Source organism: Polistes canadensis, unplaced genomic scaffold (assembly GCF_001313835.1).
Source record: "Polistes canadensis isolate GaletaPanama2010 unplaced genomic scaffold, ASM131383v1 scaffold_171, whole genome shotgun sequence".
Classification (NCBI taxonomy): Eukaryota; Metazoa; Arthropoda; class Insecta; order Hymenoptera; family Vespidae; genus Polistes; species Polistes canadensis.
Window position 1 is genome coordinate 85,170 of NW_014569718.1, and position 23,076 is coordinate 108,245.

The following is a 23,076-nucleotide window of genomic DNA, read 5'->3' on the forward strand; positions in this document are numbered from 1 at the left end:
TATATATATATATATGTGCATAGTTCATAAATTGACTCTTAACGTGTTAATTGATCTTAAAAAAAGAAAGAAAGAAGGAAAAAAAAAAAGAAATATAACCAATAAAGTTAGAAAGAGATAAAATATATACTGCAACATACTTTAATCAAATTCGTCATCGATTGTCATATAAAAAATGCGTGGGTGAAGATAAAATACTTTATCCTATTGTTCGTTATGCTATTCTTCTCATTATACTCTCATTCCAATTTAAAATTCATTTACTATTATCATTATTATTGTTATATTACTAATGGTAAAGGTTATTTAATTATTCTAATCTTCAGACTTTGCTATCCGTTTATCATACAATTTTACATCCCACACATTGTAGGTAGATCACTCAGCATTTAACTTTTTTATTTTATCAATTTATTCCTAACGTTTCCTTTTTTCTTTCTTTTTTTACATCCTCGTTATTACTCTTAAGAACAAAAAAAAACAGCATTTTATTCATTTCATTCATCATTCTATTATTGATTATCTATTTTTTGTACATACACACACCTTTGAGGTGTACGATTTTTATTTTCCAACCCTTTTCTTTTTATCTCGAACGTTATGAGTTTTTATAGGTTAGGTATATTTGTGTGTATTTAAATTCTTTATTTTCTGAAAGAATACTACACAAATGATTGAATTGATAGCAACATTTAATTGTATTTAATCAAACGTATATTTTCATTATTATGATATTATAATAGTTCATGAAATGAGGACATTATAATGATATGATTATTGTTACTTGTATTCTTGTATGAATAAAAGATAAGTCTTGAATTTTCTAATATTATACAGTATATGGAATCCAGGTGGCAGGTGCCTAGAAAGCAGCTGGCAAGATGGGAAAGTTGTTGTCCAAAATTTTTGGCAACAAGGAGATGCGTATTCTCATGTTGGGATTGGATGCTGCAGGAAAAACTAGTATCCTTTATAATTTCATTTAATTTTTAGTCTAATTGATACCTTCCTTATTCGATTACAATTTCAATCTAATTCAACACTTATGTCTTTTAATTTCCTTAATTATTGACGCCAGCAATATTGTATAAACTTAAATTAGGACAGTCTGTGACAACTATACCGACTGTAGGATTTAATGTAGAAACTGTTACCTATAAAAATGTTAAATTTAATGTCTGGGTAAGTCAAAAGTTCAAATTATTCCATGTTAATAATAATATTGATGCGTTAAATGTCTAAGTTTAATATTCATCATCGTGGGTTTATTTTTCAGGACGTAGGTGGACAGGATAAAATACGTCCCTTATGGCGTCACTATTACACAGGAACACAAGGTCTTATTTTTGTAGTAGATTGTGCTGACAGAGATAGGATTGACGAAGCACGTCAAGAACTCCATCGGATTATTAATGATAGAGAAATGCGTGATGCTATTATTTTAATTTTTGCTAATAAACAAGATCTTCCTGATGGTAAGTTGTTACACTGCAAATAAAAACAATCAATGCTACATTAAATGTAGCATTAATTAAAATCTTTCATAGATATTATTATATTACATTCATCGTTGTATACTTTATATTCATGAGAACATATGCACATATGAATGAACTCATTGAGAATTTCCTTAAGAATATGATTTTACATTTAGCGATGAAACCCCATGAGATTCAAGAAAAATTGGGGTTAACTAGGATACGAGACAGAAATTGGTACGTTCAACCATCGTGCGCTACAACTGGAGATGGGCTTTACGAAGGGCTCACATGGTTGACCAGTAACCATAAATTATGAGCAAATATTTATTTTTCATCTAATTTGGCTATAGATATGGAAAAAGGAAAGAATATACACCTGTATTTTTTATTTAAAAACTTATCACATTACGGAGGCTCCATTGTAAGGCACAATTGAACATTGATCGAATATCAATGGAATGATTTCGATAAAAAGAAAGAAAGAAAGAGAGAAAGAGAAAGAGAAAGAGAGAGATACTGCAATTCAGAAATGCTCCTTACATACTGTGGTGTGTGTTCCAATAAATATTGATAATAAGAGCATAGTAATATATCATGAAGCCAACTAAGAGAAATTGTAATCATCATTAATTATTAATTAATTATTATTATTAGCTGTCCATTGCCACCCATAAGATGTAATTAAAACATTATCAAATAGAGTTATATACTTTCAGACTGCATTTTCTTATAATTTAAACACTTTTAGAAATCGTACGTATTTATAAAAACAAAATGAAAAATAATGCGTCGTAACAGAATTATAAAATATTTTAACATTCGCAACATTTAACTGTGGTATTTAAGGAAATTGTACATCCTTATGGGATTGTCATGCCTTCTTCTGACTGTATATTATTACAATGATTTAATGTGGTTGTAAACACTAAGTATACAGTACATTGATACACTAACGTAACGTATAATCTAATGTATAATTCACTTTTTCTACAAATCAGAATATTCACTTGAATTCATCGACTGTCCATATGTAGTCTTCCAGTTCTAGTGAAGTACATGAAAGTGTTTATCAATGATATCGCATAATAATTCCCCTACTTTCTTACTTTATTTTTTTATATCCGATTCCTACACTTTCATACTTCACTTTAATTGAAATTCAAAGATAATCTTAATAGAAAGAAATAATAAAATAAAATGGACATGTTTATTCGCACAAAATATAAGGGGCAAATTATCGTACGACTTGCAGTTATACTACTCATTGATACTATCAGTTTAAAGGAACGTGTTATTATGTAACAACAGCAACAACAACTACATACACACAATGCCAACGTTTTTACTATATGCAAGTATTAATAATAACAACAAACAAATAGTTAGAATTAGGTTGCCATATTTCTCCAACACAAATTGTAAGTTTTATCAAAGATGTTGTGTATCTTACAAATCCTTCTTTAATATATATGCATATATATATATATATATTTTTTTTTCAATAATTAATAGAATAAGATGAAACTGAAAACACGAATTAATATTCACAATCGTTCAATCGAATTATAAATTCCAGGTTTTTATATACTTACAACGGAAAGAAAAAGAAACAATAACAAAAAAAGAAAAGATAAGCTAATGCATATTACATATATATATATATTAAAAAATATATATTAATATTCGCAATTGTAAGTCTATAAACAGAAAAACAAAAAACTCGTTCCTTTGATAATTCGCATTATGTAACTTTGATAAAAAGAGATCCTAAGTTAACTAAAAAAACAAGAACGAAAGAAAGAAAAAAGGAATACTTTGTGTAAAAATATGATCTATATTTAGAGAAGGATAATAAATATCGGGCTTTGGAATGTCATGGTATTTTCTTTAACAACATGTGCTGATCCTGATGAACGCTCTATGGCTATATTATGTAGTATCAATTAATAATTCATTTTTTGTCGCAATGGATCATCCAACTAAAATGTTCTTTTAATTTTTTTAATTATATAAAGCTTGTTTTATTTAAAGTTCTTTCCTTTTGTTATCCCATTAACGCATTTAGGATTTGTACAAAATTAAAACTTAATTAATGCATTCCAACGTCTCTTCAGTTGTATTTCTTATTTTTCTTTTTTAAATCTACCCAAAAATATGCATACAATTCAAGCGCAATAAAATTCGTCAAACATTTCTGCTATTAAGATACTGAAGAGAAGGTGATACAGAATTCTATGTTATATTCCACACGATAAATCATACTTTTTTATATGCTCCATTGTATATAAAACCATAAGTATTAATCGTATGAGCTCGATAGAAAAAATATATAATCATAAATAATAATAATATCATTCGAATCATGAGAATAAGAAGAAGAAAAAAGAAAAAACATTAAGGAATGTGCATATTAATTATCTAACATTATTTTCTGTGTGTTCCATTATAATATGTTATCATTGATATCGTAAACAATTTATAAAGCTTATGTATAATCTAATTGTTAGTATAAAACGTCATTTGTTCAAACGTTTTTCCAATGTTATTTCAAAAAATGTCTTCTTCATTGATTCACCATTTGCACAACAACCATGTATCCGTTTCTTTTTCTCTTCAAAACAAAACTTAAAACACGAATTTTATTAAATGTCATCGTGCAATGTTTCATCATATTTATTCCTAATATTACATAATAAAAAAAAAAGAAAAATATGAGAACGCAAAAATTGATATGAGACATTCGATTAAAACAAAAACGTATAACCATAGAGATTATTCGTTGTATTAATAAAATAAACTAAAAAAGAAAAATAAAAAAAGAAAAAAAAATAAAAAAGCCAAAGCCTGAACACTCTATAACAAAATTTATAGCACTTTTTTGAATATTACAACATTTTATTGTGCATATAGTGACTACTACTATAACTACTACTACTACTACTACTACTACTACTATTACTATTTAACTAATAGCAATACAATAATAGGGATTTTTGTTGAGTAAACGCGGAGTAAATAATAAAAAAAGAAAAAAAAAAAAAAAAGTAAAGAAATCACTTATGTACAAAATATAGACTCGATTCTCATAATTAATTGTTGATTACTTATATATATTGATATTATTATGCAAAAATATTTTCCTGCCGCCCGATGTAAAATTATTAATTATCATACATATACGTAAGAGAGCGAGAGCGCTGATCTATACAGAAAATAGATCATTCGGCGCTGAAAATAAGTTATTAATAATTGCTTATATTACATGTCCTTCATTTTCTCTTTTTAAATTTTGTTGTTTTTTTCTCTTCTCATTCAAAAAAAAAAAAAAAAACAATTCTATGTCCAAAGTAGATGATACGTTTACAAATAGTATCATGTTTATTAAACAATGTGCAAGTTTAATTCCTGTACACTCACTATTATCAATTTTAAAATTAATGTGACTATTGTCGTGTCGCATTTAATTATTATTATTATTATTAATATTGTTTTATTATTATTATTAATATTATTATTATTATTATTATAAGAACGTAGACGCATATTTGTAAAAAATATTTTGTTTTCCTGCTGATAGATCTTAATGAGATATGTATAAACATTACGTCGAACTTGGGGGCCACATGTTATTAAGCGCTAAAAATTGTCAAGTCATTTTGAAAATTATAATAAGATGTATTTTAGTTTAATTTGTTTGCACTAATAGCCAAAAATTCCTTTGCATCGTAATTAACAATAAAAATTAAAAGGAAATAAATAAATGATAACATAATACATTGGCTTTTGCCTTTAAATAGATTAAAACAAAAATTATGTCACATATTTATATATATTTTTGCTATTAAATAATATTATTCGTTTTAAAGGAATAGAATAATGAAGAAGAAGAAGAAGAGAGAAGAAGAAAGCATTTTGATCTGTAGATGCATTGGAATTGTATTCGAATCTCTTTTGCGAATCTTTTGTAAAAATTTAGAAAATAAAACAAATTCTTCATCGAGAAATCGTAGTAAGACTGGTAACGAAAACTTGTAATTTTGGAAATAATACACAAATATTTGAACAAATTAACTTTTCATAGCGATAATAATTAGTAAAAGGTGCAAGTGGATTTTTCCGGTTTTTAGTGTCTGTAAAACAACACTATAGCACAATCCATATTTACTTCTAATGGTAAACATATTAGTTATATGGAAATTTTTTATAAAATAGAGATTAAAGTAATCTATAAACTATACATGTTTATGTACATTATTATAATTTGTATAATAAAGATTTCTTTAAATTCCTGAAAATTCTAATGTTTCACAAGCAATATCTCAAATAAATTCTATTTCTTCTATTATTATTATTATTATTTTTTTACCAAAGGAAATTATGTAAGAGGACATTTATAATGTAACACAAAAATATGCTTATATCGATTACTTTTTTTTTCTTTTCCTTTTTTTTTTTAAATGATTCATTTATCTTGTAATTATTATAACAATTATATATTATTATTCTTGTAGTAACAAATGCTTGTTGTAAATTCATTAATACTTTACGTAATAATTTTAAATATAAATCCCTTGCAATATAATTAAACGCATAGAACTGCATGCCAAAGTTGATATTATATTTTATGCTTTGCCATGAATAAAACCCCTGTTTTCCATGTTTAGATTATAAAACATATGACAAGTCTTATGCGTTGTTATAATGCAAGAGGTTAATTAATTGTATAGCAATTAACAAGATTATTATGATTATCTAGTCACCATAATCATCACACCAGATATATGATTTTGCATATTCGTGTATCTTAGATATCTGTACAACACCATTACCTTAAAATTTACTTTAATATATTATTTAACTTTATTTATATATATATGAAATAAAGTAACCCACATATTACTTTTTCCTATACAAGTTAATAAATCTTTTTCTTTTCGAGATTCACGTTGTAGTAATTAAAGCTGTATAGCAATCAATAATATATTCCAACGATGCACTTATACGTAGTAGATGCGTGCACAGTATAAGTTAATTATACAAAGACCTCTATTTCTGTTTTTTTAATTTTAATCCTAATTAAGTTTTCAAAAGTCTTAATAAAGCGTTTTTGTAATCGAATAAAAAGCTTATGTAACTTTAATATATTATAATTACAATGTGTTTATCATTTTCTTAGCATAGATATACTTTTTCATCTTATATAAATAATACTATCATTATATATATATATATAACTAATTATGTATTTCAGAGATTCATATTTAATGTAAAAGATCACTCTTTAAAAGATCTAATTAAAAACAAAATGAGAATCAAATTTATAATAATAATAATAATAATAATAATAATAATAATAATAATAATAATAATAATAAAAATTCAGATCTAACAAAAAGAAAAATAAAAAATAGAGAATCAATAAAAATTAATGTTGGAATAAAACGTCTTAAATATTTTTGCATACCGTAACGTGCCTATAGTTAATTAATTGTTGCTTGTACAAAAAGAAAAATATATATATTATGCATTAATCGTATTCATTTATAAATTCATAATAATGTAAAACAAATTGAGGTTAATTACTTTTTTTTTTTGAGATTAATCTTGTCTTAGTAATTATTAATAATATTCGATATATATGCACAAGTGTCATTTAAAATTATACACTGTTATGCTTATTAAATTAAAAAACGTTAAAACAAATGTATTCTATAGTTTAAACACTTATAAATAATAATAAAATATTCGATATACCTGAAATGATTGTTAATTAATCGAAGGAAATATATATTGTAGTTTATAAACACTGAGTATATGACAGGTGCACCGTCCTCCTCGAAATCCACCGTTAGACTGAATCATTGTCCTCTATGAAAGTTACTTTATCGATTGTTGTTTATATGACTTTTTGAATATTATTTTCGTTGTATACATATACATAGCTTCGGGGGGAAAATCATAGATATAAAGTGATAAATACAAAAAATCTTAATTGTTTTTAAAAGATGATATTATGCCAATCTAACAGTGGTTTTTAAGGACAACGGTACACCGATCATATATTCCGTGTTTTTAGACAACAATATACATTATCTTAGATTAATTAATAATAATTTAAAGTATATCGAACATTTGAATTTAATCTATTTATATTTTAAATTGTTTAAATTAAAATACATTTGTTTTAACATTTCTATCCAACAATGACTTTGAATTTCAAATTTTCATTGAATAAAATATCAAATCAAAATTATTTAAATTATTTAAACAATGTATTATTGTTTTATTATTTAAAGCTTACTTGTAAGAAGGATAAAATTTCGATCTTCTTCACTCGTATTACGAAATGATACTGTAGTCTCGATATACTTCGATAATCGCCAAAATATCGAACGTTCGATTTTAATGATGTCATTCGATAATTTCAAATCCGAAATTTGCCTATCATAAAACTCTCATTAAATATGTAATACAAATATATTAATGTATTCATTTCTAAATTGTGTCTTCATACTGAATAAATTATGCCAATAATTTTCAAGCAAAAATCTAATAATCTTAACAGCATACGATTTTAAATGACACCCACTGTATATTTATAAATGATATTATACCTCTTTTCAGATAATCTCTATTTCAACTAAATCTTGTGCCGTACTATAGTGGATTATTTGATGCTATCTACAAGGTCTTTGCTCGTTGTCTACGCTGGCTATTAAACGTTGTCTTGTTTTTTTGTTATTTTGACAAACGGAACAAATCAATCCTATCAAATGTTTTACTGAGTATTCCTGAAAAGAGAAAATAATATTATATATATAAATTTAAAATAATATATCATGTAAAGTAAATATATTTTACACAATTACTTTATGCTCTTTGATCCATTCTTCCAAACTATTTTCTGGTAGATAATAAGCTTTGATATAAGATTCTACGTAATCATTATGCGGCATCGGTTTTAGGGTAGACAATTGTTCAAATTTTAATTTCAATTGCGTGAAATCCAGTTGCATTAATCCTCTTCCTCCATTCGAACATTTTTTTGCGCAGGAAAAACTATACAGTATAAAAAATTACGTATACACGTAATTTATTTGTATTTTTATTATTTATAAAATGTACTTACCCTTCAACCAAAGTGTGCGTAATTAAATGTGCAACATTTTCCCATATGGAAGCATGAACTTCTTCGGATAAAGGAATCGAATTTGCAATGTTATTTAATTTTTCATTCAACACATTTATCTCCTAGTATAAAATAGAAATAATAAATAAAACATTGATTTCATGATATGCAAATATTTTATGAAAGTATAACGAATGTGTATTACCTTTAATAAAACATCGATGTAATTACTATGCTGAGACATAACATCAGTTACTTCCCAATTGACTTTATTCATCAAATTTAAAATATTTGCTATATCGAATGTTTGCGACACCACTGCCATATAAACTGGTTTTCTTAAATCTGTAGTACATACAATTGTTTGCGTATAAAAAGGATGCAAAAATCCTCTTTGTGGACTACTACCAAGGAGGTGTTCTAAATAAGTTTTTAAGTTTTCGTATTGTTGTCCTAAAAATATTAATGATTCAACAGCTACAATACGTTCAGTTAATCCATAAAGTTTATCAGGTTGCGACAAGATGACACTAGAAGACAAATGCGGTTGTCTCACTTTATTATTACAATTTGAACTCGCATTATCGTCCGTTTCAGTTTCACTGACTATGAAGTTGTCTTTCATACGATTAAGTGACAATTTTAATCTTGGACTATACAAAATTTCACTGCTTATTTGCTAAAAAAATTAATACGTTCGTTATGAAATTTTATTTTATACTAAATTGAGCAAAAAATATATTATAAAGTTATATAAAATAAACTTACAAGATCTGCGGTGAAAAATAAATGCACTGTGTAGAAATAAATTTCAAAAAATTGTATCATGCTTTTAGTAACAGCGACTGCAATTGATCTTAAGAGCCTGGACATTTGCAAATACTTTCCACACACCCTCAAAATGGTCAGAGTTGTATTCGTAACTATTGGTTCGTTATGTTTGTGTTTATGTTTCTTTTTATTAACTTTAGTGTGTTCCGATTCATCGACGTATTCACGACTTATTTCATCAAATATATCATCGTCGGAATCATCGGATAAGTCATCCTAAACAATATCATAATTATTGAAATAATATTATATAAAACACATTATTTAATTTAACAAACCTTGTAACGAGCAGAAATATCTTCTTCTACTGTGTCATCGAGTCCAACAGTGAAAGGTGATGCACCATATTCAAGATACTTTTGTAACAACAATTCAATATCTATAGAGGTTTCAGTTTCACTGATGATCGAAGTATCCAAACCGTTGCATACTTTAGATTTGTTTAATATTGGTTTCAAACTTTTGAATTCTTGCAATTGAGTTGCCACGAAATTAGGTTTAACAGGGCACAATTCCCATCCATCGTTTTCAAGAAATATTCTAAGTTCATCCAAACGAGACAAGTTGTAATGTGAAAAATATAATTGAGATTGTTTTTGCATGAATTCTTGTAACCTTTCAAATTTATAACCAGACAATTCTCCAAGTTCCATTAATCTATAATAAAAATTAATTTTGTAAATGTTTTTTTACATCTTAAATGATAAATTTTTATGTATATGTAAGAATAAATATTTCATTACCGATTAACTATTCCCAAGATGTGAACATACTGTTCGAATTTAATATAAACCAAGTCGGCGTTGGACAAATACATGGATATTTCAGCTTCTACCTCGGACCACATTCGCATCATACTACTTAAATCTAATTTATGCTTGGCATATTGATTAGTAATAATTTTTTCAAAATCCTTCTCCTCCGAATGATTCTTTTTACTACTCTCATGTACATTATGCCAACAAATAACTCGACAATAAGAGATCAGTATGTTCCACAGCGATATACAAAGTTCTATCAAGCAAAGTACAGATTTATCTTTAGGTACAGATTGACATAATTGTATATAATGTTTCTGCGTATCTTCTTCCGTGTACGAATGAATAACAGAGAATGCTGTATTATGAATGGCAGCAGTAAAATGCAAATTCGTTTGATCTACAGCAGTTTCTGCTTTTCCTAATAACATGTAAGCTTCTTGTATTGAAGTATATACAGTTTCATCAAAGTGCGTGCACATTTTAGAAAGTGTATCGTCTAAAGTCTTCTCAGTTTGTTCTAAAATATCTTGTAATTTTCCATTCAAAGCTGCGATGCATTTAAAGTGCTTGTAAGTCTGCGCATCTCGTTGACATTTTAATAAAAGTGAAATTGCGCCAGGATAATTTTTCTTGCCCAGAAGTTCCTCCAATTGGTCTCCCATACGTTGCTAAAATAAATATGATCTAAATTTGCTATACGTTCAACAAATGATATCAACTTAATTTTCTTGATTAGATAGATTTCATTGCTGTTAATCTAAAAAAAAAAGAAAAAATATACTCACAAAATTTTTGATGGTATGTACATTTTTTAATAATTTCTCAATATCTTGACGTTTTTTATAATTGGCCAATATTCCTAAAATGGCTTTAGTAAATTGTTCCTTAGCTACTTTCAGATCCTGCCTTCCCATTCTGCATATTGCCAACATATTCTGAAGTTGGTTTTGTATGACTAAGATATTATCGAATTCCTTTTCGTAAGCACTTTGTTTCTGCAGAATTAGCTGCAATACTTTCTTCGACACAACTTGATACTGTTGTTTAAGTTTCTTGTAACGCTTTTCTATTTCCTTTGACTGCAATACTTTTAATAATTTTTCTAACTCGTATCTACTTGGATCAAAGTCATCATCTTTTCTAAAATAAATCTTCTCAATAGATTCCAATATTTCTTGATCCGGAATATGTTCACTTTCAGTCGATTGTCCTGTTTCAGATTGTAAGTCTTCGCATTTTTGTTCCGTTTCTAACAAGGCTGGATTTAAACCCATAATCGGAACTTTCACTGTATTCTACAAAAATGAATTAAAAATGAACAACATTGCAATTTTAATACAATCATATGCGAATATTACATTTGTCTCAATATAAACCAATGTTTAACCTTAAAAGCTTTACTGAACATATTCAAAATAAAAAGAGAAATAATTCAAACAAACATTTGTTTAAATATTATCAAGAACTTGTATAAATAAATGAATAATGGTACCTGTTTGTTAATAAAACTCAAGAATTTGTATTTCAAATCTTCCATGATGAAAACTTGTGTGTTTCATTTAATACTTTTATACTTTAATGACAGATCTTGATTACTTAAAACTACCGATGCATGTTTTTTATTTTCAAAATTCGTCTTCCTATTGTCAACGTAGACAACAGTAGGACAACATCGAACGTATTATCATCAATCTTATTTTATAAATAATCTTTCAGTTGCATTATTACATTGCACATTGCACTTTATGATCACATAATAAATTCCGATCGTGAGTCAATATGTGTGTGTATGTGTTTATAATACGTAATATTAATGATAGACCGATCCTATATATTTTCTTTTATTTTTTTCTACATCTGACAATTGGGGAATTTCCCAAACGTAAACACAGACAAACTGTAATTGAGTAATCTTATTTCCAACGTAAATTACATTATACAATTAAAAACTATCTAAAGAAATATATTCACGTATGTTTATAATTAACAATATTAATTACTACACTATAATCACTGTATCTTAGACCTTATTATAGTTCATACAAATAATGCTTAACGTTTATTTATTCAACTAAATATGGTGTTGTTTAATATATTCAATACGTAGTTCACATAAATGACGATAGATGTGCTACTTTAATTGCATTCGCGATTCCCTGCCGGTAAGGTAGATCGCGATACATTCGTCGATAAATGCATACCCCTTATGAATGTTTTCATAAATATTAAATGATAAAATATATATATATTACGAAATATTTAATAATTCTAATAATTTTTGTTCTATCGCACATAGATAAAATTAATATATTACAAATTATATTGATCATCGTACATTTCTAAGAAATATGGCAGAAATACGATAGGAAAGAAAAATACTTAACTTAATGCATAATAGTTTTATTAAAAAAAAATATAACTATTACAACGAGAGACTTCGATCGAACGAAAAGTATCAATATTGGCATTGAAATAATAATCGTGGAAACTCGATCGTAAATTGAATTCTATGGAAAAATAACAGCGTGGTTCGTTAAAGAAAAGCGTGGGATATAAAGTAAACGAATAAATCTAAAACAAAAAAGAAAGAAAAGAAAACAGAGAAGGAAAATGAATTTAAGGGTTGTTGAGAGAGAGAGAGAGAGAGAGAGAGAGAGAGAGAGAGAGAGAGACGAGACGAGACGAGACGAGACAAGGAGAGGGAGTAGAATTAAAAGGGTGAGGAGTTAAAGGAATTGGAATTTGGCAGGGAAGGTCTCGAGGGATGATAGCACATTGAGTAAAATAACAAGGGGTGGGAAAGGTAAAGGTAAAGGTAAAGGTAAAGGTAACAGCAGATGTGGGGGAAGAGAATAGAATAGAATAGAATAAAATAGAATAGAATAGAAAAGTGGAGAAGGAAAGGTGATGAGAAGGGGTAGGGGTATGATAGGTAGGGGAAAGGGAAGGAAAGGGAAGGGTAGAAGAGAAAACAGGGTAGCAGGGGATGCGAAATCGATGTCGGGCTTGAAATGAACAGAGCGACTAGGCGCAGCAGCGATGCGTGGGTGTCCTGGGGTATAACTTGGGTGCCGAGGATGTTCATTGGTTGAATATCATGTAAACTGGATCGTGAATGGTCTAAAGGACGCCACTGTATTCCCCCACTCTTGAAAATTAACAGTAGTAGTAGAAGAAAAAAAAAAGAAGAAGAAGATGCGAAATTTGACGTACGATATGCGTTGTTCATTCCTTTGGGTGTGTATGGAAGCAGGTGCGTCCATATTAAACCATGTATACCTGGTGTCACGCATCATGACCCTTGACCAGACATTAAGCTTGAAAGGGGAGAGAAATGTGGAGGGTGTCATGGGGAAATAGGGGAAGGAAGGTCGTCACGGAAGGGAGGATGAGCGAGAGAAAGAGAGAGGGAAAAATGTATAGTAAAAAGAGGATATAGATATATGTATATATGTATATATATATATATATATATATATATATATATATAGTGTTTGATATACATATAACTAGGATAGAATCGCAATCCAGAAGCAGCGAACCAACCGACCAACCATCCAGTCGATCGTTGACAGCTGTGAGCGTCGTGCGACCAGCTCAAAAAGAAATTCAAGAATAAAGTACAACAACGCGTTTAAATTAAATTAAAGAAACAATATAAAAAAAGAAAAGTGTATTTATTGTTAACGATCGACGAATAAGAGACATATCATTAATCGTAATAAATTAAGGGTCAAGAAAATTAAAGAATATATATATAAAGATAATTTTGAAAAAAAAAAAAAAAAACAACAAAATAGTAAAAAAAGAAAAGGACGAAAAATAGAAGAAAGAGGGGTGGAGGAGGAGGAGGAGGAGGAGGAAGAAGAGGAAGAAGAAGAAGAAGAAGAAGAAGAGGAATAGTGAGAATAGAGGTAGTGGGTTGAGTAAGTGGTGAAAAAAAGAAAAAAGAAAAAAAAAGAACAAGAGGAAAAATAATCGGACGGGGTTACACGATTATCTTCGTCGAGAGTGTGCCGATTTTTTTATTACAAAAGAAGCTGGGCAAGAATTTGAAGGACCAGAGAGAGAGAGAATTCAATTAAAAAATACAATAAAATACAATAAAAATATTAGGATTCGAGACATTGTCGATTTAATTATTAATATTTATTTAATCGACTTTTAATATATATTATCTGAAAAGATTTTTTAAATAAAAAATGCCAAGCAGAGCATCTTCGATCACGAGTTTGACCGCTCTCGGTCTCGGCCTCGCCCTGACGGTCTTTCCCTGTACCGTTGTGGCGATCGATTTGAGCCGTTTTTATGGGAATTTCAATTCCAAAAGTTCAGGTAAGTTAATTATGTTTCTTTTATTCCTGTATTGTTGATTTGTTATACAAACAAGATTTTATCTGACCGATCTAAATGAATAATTCACTTCACTATCTTATTCTTTTTTACTACCCCCCATTTACCCCCACACCGTACGAGCAGTTTAACTTTCGATTGTATCCGTGATCGTTCCGAGATCCTATAATTTTGGAAGGGTTCGCTAAATAATCTTGAAATATTTGTAGAAAAAAGAAATGAATTGTAAAAATCAAACTATTACATCGAACAATTTTTTTATTATTATTATCATTCGTTTTATTTTATTCTTCGAATGTTGTGTGCTTTTATCGAAAAAAAAAGAAACACCGTAACAATTTGCAGTATGAAATAGTTAATGCAAGCAAAAAAATTTAATTTTGCCGTTGCAATATAAACTGTTCGTACGTAATCAGCGTTGGGGGGGGGGGGGGGGGGTATACAAAAAAAAAAAAGAAAAGAGAACGTTAAAAAGTAAACTTCATTTCCCGTTTCATTAAAATGATACCAAAAAAAAAAAAGAAAAGAAGATTGCACCACCACCAACCACCACCACAAACCCCGAGTAAAAAGTGAAATAATAAAAAATGAATAATTATAGTCGTTGTTTTTTTTTTGTTATTGGTTTTTTTCAGACGACGCTTGTCGTCCTTACGAACCATTTAAATGTCCTGGCGATGGTACGTGTATCTCGATACAATATTTGTGCGACGGTGCACCGGATTGTCGAAACGGTTATGACGAAGATACGAAACTCTGCACGGCAGGTAAAATATGGTTTTCTGTTCACACATTAAAATGTTATTGTTAGTATTATTATTATTATTATCTATTCATGCATTAGTCCCACCTTTAAAATCGCGAGAACGATCGATCGTATGTAATTTTGCAAGAGGGAGCGCCTTCTATTAACGTACACGCATATGTACGTACTTACTTTGCATACGCACATAAATATCATATATGCATACATAAAATACATGTGTTACGTCCCAAAAGACGATGGGGGGGGGCTTTAAAATTTAATTTCTAAGCCTGTTTTTGCCATTATACATTCAACAGTTCCTTCTACCTTCACCGAAATGGCAAATTAGGAATCGATTGTCATGCAATTGATTATACAAGTAATGGTAGTTGAAAATAATGCGAAAAGTATAAATGATTATAAGAATTATTCACCGTAGTTCATTGATTTTTTTAAAACTCTTATAATGAAATATTTTATTTACGATAATCTGGGCTGGAAAATCTTTTTTAATAACCCCACCGATTATATCTGAATCGAAAGTAATTCAATTGATGAGTCAAAAGTTGATGTTAAGTTCAATTAAAAACGATCTAGATTTAAAAATAGGTTTAACAATTAGTACAAATTAGAAACAAAATAACGAGGACCAATATCGTTCCTTTTATTATAGACCAATTGTATCCTTGGTAGGGGAAGGGGATGAAAGGGTGACTTAAGTCCCATTTCTTGACGTGAGTCAAAGTTTCATTTACTGATTCCGGGTATTTTTTTTCGCACACATAATCACTCGATTTAAAGGGGGATAGTCAAATGGAAAAATTTGAGATTACTATGATCGAAAAAATTCGTTAATTTGAAAGAGAGAAGATTGTTAATGTTATTATATATATATATATAAATTAAAAAAGCATGATTGTGCAACAATGGCCAAAAAATCGAGCCGTTGTTTGTCGACCGTCATTGTTACTATTTAATAACGTTACTATTAAATAACGTTTCATCGTTGAACAAGGCTAACTCTACATTGCTCCTAACGACCGATCGTACTCGTGAATAAGTGGATAAGTATTCTGTGGTTCACTTGTACTCTTATGTATTTACTTACACACACAGACACATACACACACACATATCAGTTAGTTTCTCTTCACGTCCTTCGTTAAATCTTCTTTTACTCTCGCGATCATTCTTCTTCCTTCAACCACATTTTCAATCTAATCAATGTATTCAAGGAAATATTATTTATATGAACTGTCATTAAAATATAAACTTGCGAGAACAATCAAATTAATCGCAAATAAAAAAAATTGCATGATTTTATAATTCAATCGTGTAAAATGAAATAATGTGTGATCAGATTATTAATTAATTAATTAATAATATAAACACGACAAAATCGTTTATCGTTTAACATTTGAATTTTAATTCTAACTCTTTATGTAGATGATTATCTAATAATACGTGTGATAGAGAGAGAGAGAGAGAGGAAGAAAAAGAAAGAAATAAAAGGAAATCATGTGATTTGATTAAAATAAAAAAACGTGACAAATTTAAATTAGAATTTATATCCGATACCGTGTAGATGATTATCTTTTAAAGAAGGAAATAAAAGAAGAAAAAGAAGAAAAATGAGATTGATTAAAATAATTGTTAAATATATTATACGCGTATCAACAATTAAATCTCAATTTTCTAAATCTGATTACGTAGACGATTAATCTAAAGAGGAAATAAAAGAAAATGATGAAGATTGAAGATTAAAAATAAAATAAATAATTATAATTAAATTGTGTTAACGTATCGTGTGTGTATATGTGTGTGTTACACATGGATAACAAAAATAATAATATTAAATGATTAAAATATTCTCTCTTTAAAGATAATAAATACTTGTAAATAAAGTTTCATGATCGATTAGGTGCGATCACCGTATATAATCCTAGAAAAGGAAGGCAGGTGATAGTTAAAAGCTTCCGGCACCGAACTTTGCCATGTATTTATTATTATTATTATTATTATTTATTACGAGACACACATAAGCGTTTGTTCTTGAACTCGATCGATCGATGCGTTTTAACTCGCGTTGAAAACAACGTTAACTCTTTAAAACAACGTTATTTATTTATCTAGAAAAAAAATATATATTATTTATAATAATCAACAAAAAAAAAACAAACAAAAAGATCAAATACACGAACACAGAAAAAATGATTTCAATTACAATATACCAACAAAAAAGAAATTAAATTCGAAGATGTGTGAAATTGTTAAAAAGGAACAAAAATTATATTCAAAGAACTAAATAAATGGATAGATACAATAATTAAACAAAATTCGAACTATAGGATAAAAAAAAAAAAGAATAACGCGAAGAAAGAAGGGATGTGAAAGTGTAAAAGAGTAAAGGAATTAAAATACATTTTTATATGAACTTTTCTAGCCAAACGACCACCTGTAGAAGAGACGGCAAGTTTCCTTCAGTCATTACTGGCGAGTCACGGACCGAATTATCTCGAAAAGTTATTTGGTAACAGAGCTCGAGATACTCTTAAACCACTCGGTGGTGTCGACAAAGTTGCCATTGCGTTATCCGGTAATTATTAATATTTAATATATTCATAATATAATATAAATTAATCGAAATAAAATTATATTTAAAATTTTTCCACTTATATACTATTTAAAAAAAATATAAATTATTATTAATCTCTTGATTATAATCCCTAATTCCTATAAATCTTTTTAATTAACAATAATAATTAATAATATTTAATTATAATGTTATATATATGCATACAGAATCGCAAACGATTGAAGATTTTGGTGCAGTCTTACACCTGATGAGATCGGATTTGGAACACTTACGTTCAGTTTTTATGGCAGTGGAGAACGGTGACCTTGGAATGTTGAAATCACTTGGTATCAAGGATTCCGAATTAGGGGATGTTAAATTCTTCCTCGAGAAGCTCGTCAAGACTGGCTTCCTCGACTGAAAAGGCAACGATTATATCAAGGATAAATAAATCGTCGTTGACTTATTTTTACGATTTCCCTTATTGATTATTATTATTATTATAATAACATTTATTTTTACTTCTTTTAAATAATGATACTAGAGATTAAACGATTGGGATCGTAAATATTAGTCACACGTCGATGTATTTCATTATTTTTAATTATTATTATATATATTATCTTCGTCTAGCCCCCCCCTCTTCTTCTATTTTTTATTATTATTCTAATTATTTGTTATTATTTCACATATTTTTTTTTATTTTTGTTAAGATAATTTTTTGTCGAAAATGATGTAATATCATCGCACAAATTATCAAATTTAATTATTCCGTTAATTTAATTTTAATTTAATTTAATTTAATTTCTTCTCCTTCTCTCTCTCTCTCTCTTTCTCACTCTCACTCTCTCCCACTTTTCATTGTACATATAATATTAATAATTAATCACTTAATATCAGAAGCTGCTGCTATTCGATGTTAATCGCAACGAATATATTTGAAGAATATCGAAAACGACTTTATATGATGGAAAATGAATTGACGAAATAATTTTGGTGAATGATTAGAATATTTCGAAAAGGATGATCGTTGTCTGTGCCTACATTCTTTTTTTGTTTTTTTCTTCGCATACATCTCACGTTAATATATCATGTTTTATTATTGTAAAGAGGATGATGCGTTGATCGAACGAATGATATTGTATATTTCATTTAATTTTATATTTACATAAACAAATATTATATATATATATATATATTTTTTTTTTTCTTCGTTTATAAAACAATTTATTGTTGTTGATATCGGACCGGAGCTGTGCTTTGGTTATTTGTTTCAATTCAATTGTAATATTTAATATTTAATATTAATTTATATTTTTTTTCGATTTAGATAAAAAAGAAAAAAACGATATCATTCGTAATTCTATGATTCGTCTGTTATTCTAATTCGAATAAAAAGAAAAAAAAAAAGAAAGAGAAAACAGTACGATAGAGGAAAAGATTTGAAAACGCATCCCTATGTGATATTTGCTACCCGATAACAGTGAATTGTTGTTACTGCTGGAACAGTACGATGTGTGTACCGAAATTATTTAAAAAAAAAAAGAAAAAAAAGAAAAGGATGAGACTAGTTTTTGGTGTCAAGTAAAATAAGTAACGTTTTATCTTCTTTGAATGAAGTTATTATACTGAAAATGATGCATGTATGTATGTGTGTTTGTACGAGAAACTCTAAGAAAAAGAAAAAAAAGAAAAAAAAAATGCAAACAGAAAGTGTGCAGAATAATGAAAGAAAGAAAGAAAGGAGACGGTAGCAAAGAAATGAGATAAAATATTCATGGATTGTTCATTTGAAGAAAGAAAAAATAAGAAAAAAGTAACCTAACAATAAAAGATCATCTCTCTCTCTCTCTCTTTTTAAATCTTTCTGCAGTAGAATTGCAAATGAAAGTAAACGACTGTTAACGTTTGAGTTGACACAATTTTTTCTCTTTGAAAGTTATAAAATAGGTACAAACAAGATATTCAACACAACAAGAACATCATATCGTACGCATAAATAAAATATTATTCAGGGTACGAAAGGTAGTTTATTTTAAAAAAAAAAAAAAAAATAAGGAAAAAAAAGCTGGAAGTAACAAAAGAGAGAAAAAAAAAATAATGGAAAAATGACAAAAAAAAAAAAAAACAAATAGGGGAGAAAATATATTGGAAAAGAAATATAAACGAGTGCTACACCGTAATAATATTTTCACTTGCGGTAAATAATGGGAGTATAAAAAGAAAGAAACGAAGAAAAACATATATATATATTAAAAAAGAAAAAAAGGAAAAAAAAAAAAAAGTGAAAACAAAAAATAATTAATACATATCAATCTAAACATATCACTAATGTAATAAAACGCGAACTAATGGACGAATTCTCTCGAAAAATCATATATTTTTCTTGTTCTTTTTTTTTTAATTTTTATTCGCGCGTACGACTAAAATTTAATTCAATTTGTTAATCGAACTTTGTGTGTGTGTTTTTTTTTATTTCAACGATTCCAATAGCACACACACACACACACACACACACACACACACACAATAGTATCGGTAAACAATTTTCCTAATGGGTATGGTCGTGCATATGGTCTTGCTAAAGATTAAAGAAGAAATAATAATAATAATTATTATTATTTCAAAANAAAAGGGGAAAAGAAAAATACAAAAAACTATAAAAAAAAAAGGTGCATTGCTTAGTAAATCTTCGAGACCATATATACTATATACACGTATACACAATATATATACACACATAGATAAATATATATGAAGGAATAACAAAAATAAGTGAAATATATTTTTCGGGAGAATTCTTTTTAAAAAAAGAAAAGAAGAAAAAAAAGAAAGAAAGAAATAAAAAAAAAAAAAACGATGATAACGTGTACTATTTACTTATTAAGCGTATCTTCTAGTCAATACACAATCGACATATCTTTCACGTAACAAAATAAGTAATTAATAATAAAAGTGTGTGTACGTATAATTATTATTATTATTATTTCATAATTAATTATACGTACAAACCCCTATATATTATTATATTGAAAGAGTCAACTTTTATCAGATATATATATCTAGTAGATATAATATTTTGGTATATTTAAAAATAAAAAAAACAACTACAACTACAACTACAATATAATAATAATAATAATAATAATAATAATAATAATAATAATAATAATTCCCTCCAGATGTCAATTACGGTCCAAAGTAGGGCCTGGACCGAAGACAAAATTCGAGGGAAAAAAAAGGAAAAAAAGGAAAAAAAGAAAACCAAGAAAAAAACAATATTGTGTGTTACATTATTATTATTATAATAATAACGAAAATGTATGTGTTGCATTTTATCTATCGGAGGGTCAAGGTATTCCGACTCTCCGCTAAAGTGTGCCTTGACCCTTTGACCCGACTTCGATGTGAATCATTATTATTCCTCGTTTTAAGAAATGCTATCTAAAAACAAACTGTTAAAAAGATATACAAACATATTTCACCCGCCCCTTCGGAATATAATCATTATTCGAATTTTGATTAATGAAATTAATTTGAAGTCGAGATAATATGTTTGTCTTTTAAAAAGCAAAGAAGAAAACGAACAATCGAATGCTTTGTTTGAATTATTTATAAAAATGATTAATTGCACGCAATATTATTGTAAATAATCAATCAAAAAAGAAAGTATACTCTTAATATTAATTGTTTACTTCACTTTTCTAATTTTAAATATTAATTTTTGTCCAATTGTGTAAATGTCATTAGCACGACGTTTGTAATAATCGAAAATTCGTAAAAGAATTTGATTTATTATAAATATGAAATACGTGAGTGGGTTGAATATTTTTCTCAACGTCACAATAAGAACAAGAAATAAAATTGTTTTTATTTATTTTTTAATATAAAAAAAAAAATCGATTTGACCAACGCACAATACAATTTAATTTTCTATGTAGATTGAAATACTTTTCAACCCACCCACGTATACATACATACGCAAGTAGCACACCTATAAACGGATAACAATTTAACTCTGCAAAAAAACAAAATGTATTGTATTATATTAATCTTCTTTATAATTCACTTTTCTTATCAAAGATTGCACAAAATTATTCGCACTAAACGAGTGCGCGTAATTTAATCGGATTTAAAAAAAAAAAAACAAAAGAAACAACACGAACAACGACGAGCAACTATATCTCTATCTGTAAATCTAAATACGTGAAAGTAGGGGTAAAAAGGGGGTGAACGCGGAGAGTGATGAGGGAACGGGGGAGAAAACGCATGTAATATTTATGCAATTTTATTAGCTTCGTTAAATTAAAATTCAATCTCTACATGTCGTATACGAGCTTCAACTTTGTCGTAAATCGATTTTCAAACTAATCTAAAGTTGCAAATACGTTTTTTATTATTATTATTATTGTTATCATCAATCATGCATGTCGAGTGCGATTTAGAAAGAAAAGAAAAAGAAAAAAATGTAATTATTTTTTAAATTCCTTTTTGTTGTTCGAACTTTTTTCTACTGCCAAAGAATTTTTCTTATAATAATTATATTATTATTATTATTATTGTTGTTGTTACGGCATCTGTGGCATATCGTACACTTCTAAGCGATTTTGCTTCTTAACAGTTTTGTACTTCCATTTAAATAATTCACTTTAATATAATAATACAACAATGTTGTGTGTGTTCATGAATATTATTTTTAACGCGCAATGGGTATAATAAATAATAAAGTGAACGTTTCTTCAGTTTGACAGTTTGACACTTCTATTACACATACACCCGACACATCAAATTGCACATCAACGTGACGATCTGTTACAAATTCATCAATAAGTAATTTTTCATTTAATCCCTTTGTTGCTATTATTATTATTATTATTATTATTATTATTATCTTATTATTATTAATTCTTGGGAATAAGTAACACAAAATCGTAATAAGAAATAAATAACATTTTAATCTTTAAGCATCGCCGTTTGATGGTTTACTTTTATCACCACTTCTTTTTTTTTTAAATAATAAATGTTTAAAAATATATTTGTAATAAAAGAAAAAAAAGAAAATAAAAGTTCCTTTTAAAGGAGAAAGTTATCATTTATATAATAAACTATACAATCGAGAATATTTTATTATTTAATGTTTGCGTTTAAACATTGATTTCTATATATTTTTATTTCTTTTTCTTTCTTTATTTTTTTTTTCT

The 23,076-nt window shown here is 27.7% G+C and overlaps 3 protein-coding genes across 3 annotated transcripts; 2 read left to right on the forward strand and 1 right to left on the reverse strand.

The window, feature by feature from the left end:
- The first annotated feature begins 34 nt into the window (after positions 1 to 34).
- On the forward strand, positions 35 to 2,196 carry LOC106789219 (ADP-ribosylation factor 6). Its single transcript, XM_014753274.1, has 5 exons — positions 35 to 179; positions 838 to 963; positions 1,079 to 1,182; positions 1,277 to 1,475; positions 1,655 to 2,196. The coding sequence occupies exons 2-5, from the start codon at positions 882 to 884 to the stop codon at positions 1,795 to 1,797; spliced, it is 528 nt and encodes a 175-aa protein (XP_014608760.1). The 5' UTR covers positions 35 to 179; positions 838 to 881; the 3' UTR covers positions 1,798 to 2,196.
- Positions 2,197 to 7,697: 5,501 nt separating this feature from the next.
- Positions 7,698 to 12,277, reverse strand: LOC106789217 (syndetin). Its single transcript, XM_014753270.1, has 9 exons — positions 11,695 to 12,277; positions 10,988 to 11,497; positions 10,185 to 10,870; positions 9,720 to 10,098; positions 9,379 to 9,657; positions 8,816 to 9,289; positions 8,611 to 8,732; positions 8,351 to 8,540; positions 7,698 to 8,272 (listed from the first exon to the last, which is right to left on the reverse strand). Exons 1-9 carry the CDS (start codon positions 11,737 to 11,739, stop codon positions 8,159 to 8,161), a joined length of 2,799 nt encoding a protein of 932 aa, XP_014608756.1. The 5' UTR covers positions 11,740 to 12,277; the 3' UTR covers positions 7,698 to 8,158.
- Positions 12,278 to 13,734: 1,457 nt separating this feature from the next.
- LOC106789225 (prohormone-4) lies at positions 13,735 to 19,565 on the forward strand. The gene is made up of 4 exons (XM_014753285.1): positions 13,735 to 14,537; positions 15,191 to 15,322; positions 17,744 to 17,896; positions 18,103 to 19,565. Exons 1-4 carry the CDS (start codon positions 14,405 to 14,407, stop codon positions 18,294 to 18,296), a joined length of 612 nt encoding a protein of 203 aa, XP_014608771.1. The 5' UTR covers positions 13,735 to 14,404; the 3' UTR covers positions 18,297 to 19,565.
- The last annotated feature ends 3,511 nt before the right edge of the window (positions 19,566 to 23,076 follow it).

Coding starts and splice junctions, on each gene's coding strand:
- LOC106789219 (XM_014753274.1), top strand. CDS start 882: ATGGGAAAGTTGTTGTCCAAAATTTTTGGCAACAAGGAGATGCGTATT. Junction 964..1,078: donor GGATGCTGCAGGAAAAACTA/GTATCCTTTATA, acceptor TATTGACGCCAG/CAATATTGTATAAACTTAAA. Junction 1,476..1,654: donor TAAACAAGATCTTCCTGATG/GTAAGTTGTTAC, acceptor TTTTACATTTAG/CGATGAAACCCCATGAGATT.
- LOC106789225 (XM_014753285.1), top strand. CDS start 14,405: ATGCCAAGCAGAGCATCTTCGATCACGAGTTTGACCGCTCTCGGTCTC. Junction 14,538..15,190: donor TTTCAATTCCAAAAGTTCAG/GTAAGTTAATTA, acceptor GGTTTTTTTCAG/ACGACGCTTGTCGTCCTTAC. Junction 17,897..18,102: donor AGTTGCCATTGCGTTATCCG/GTAATTATTAAT, acceptor ATATGCATACAG/AATCGCAAACGATTGAAGAT.
- LOC106789217 (XM_014753270.1), bottom strand. CDS start 11,739: ATGGAAGATTTGAAATACAAATTCTTGAGTTTTATTAACAAACAG. Junction 10,099..10,184: donor ATCTTGGGAATAGTTAATCG/GTAATGAAATAT, acceptor TTTTTATTATAG/ATTAATGGAACTTGGAGAAT. Junction 8,541..8,610: donor ACGCACACTTTGGTTGAAGG/GTAAGTACATTT, acceptor TATACTGTATAG/TTTTTCCTGCGCAAAAAAAT.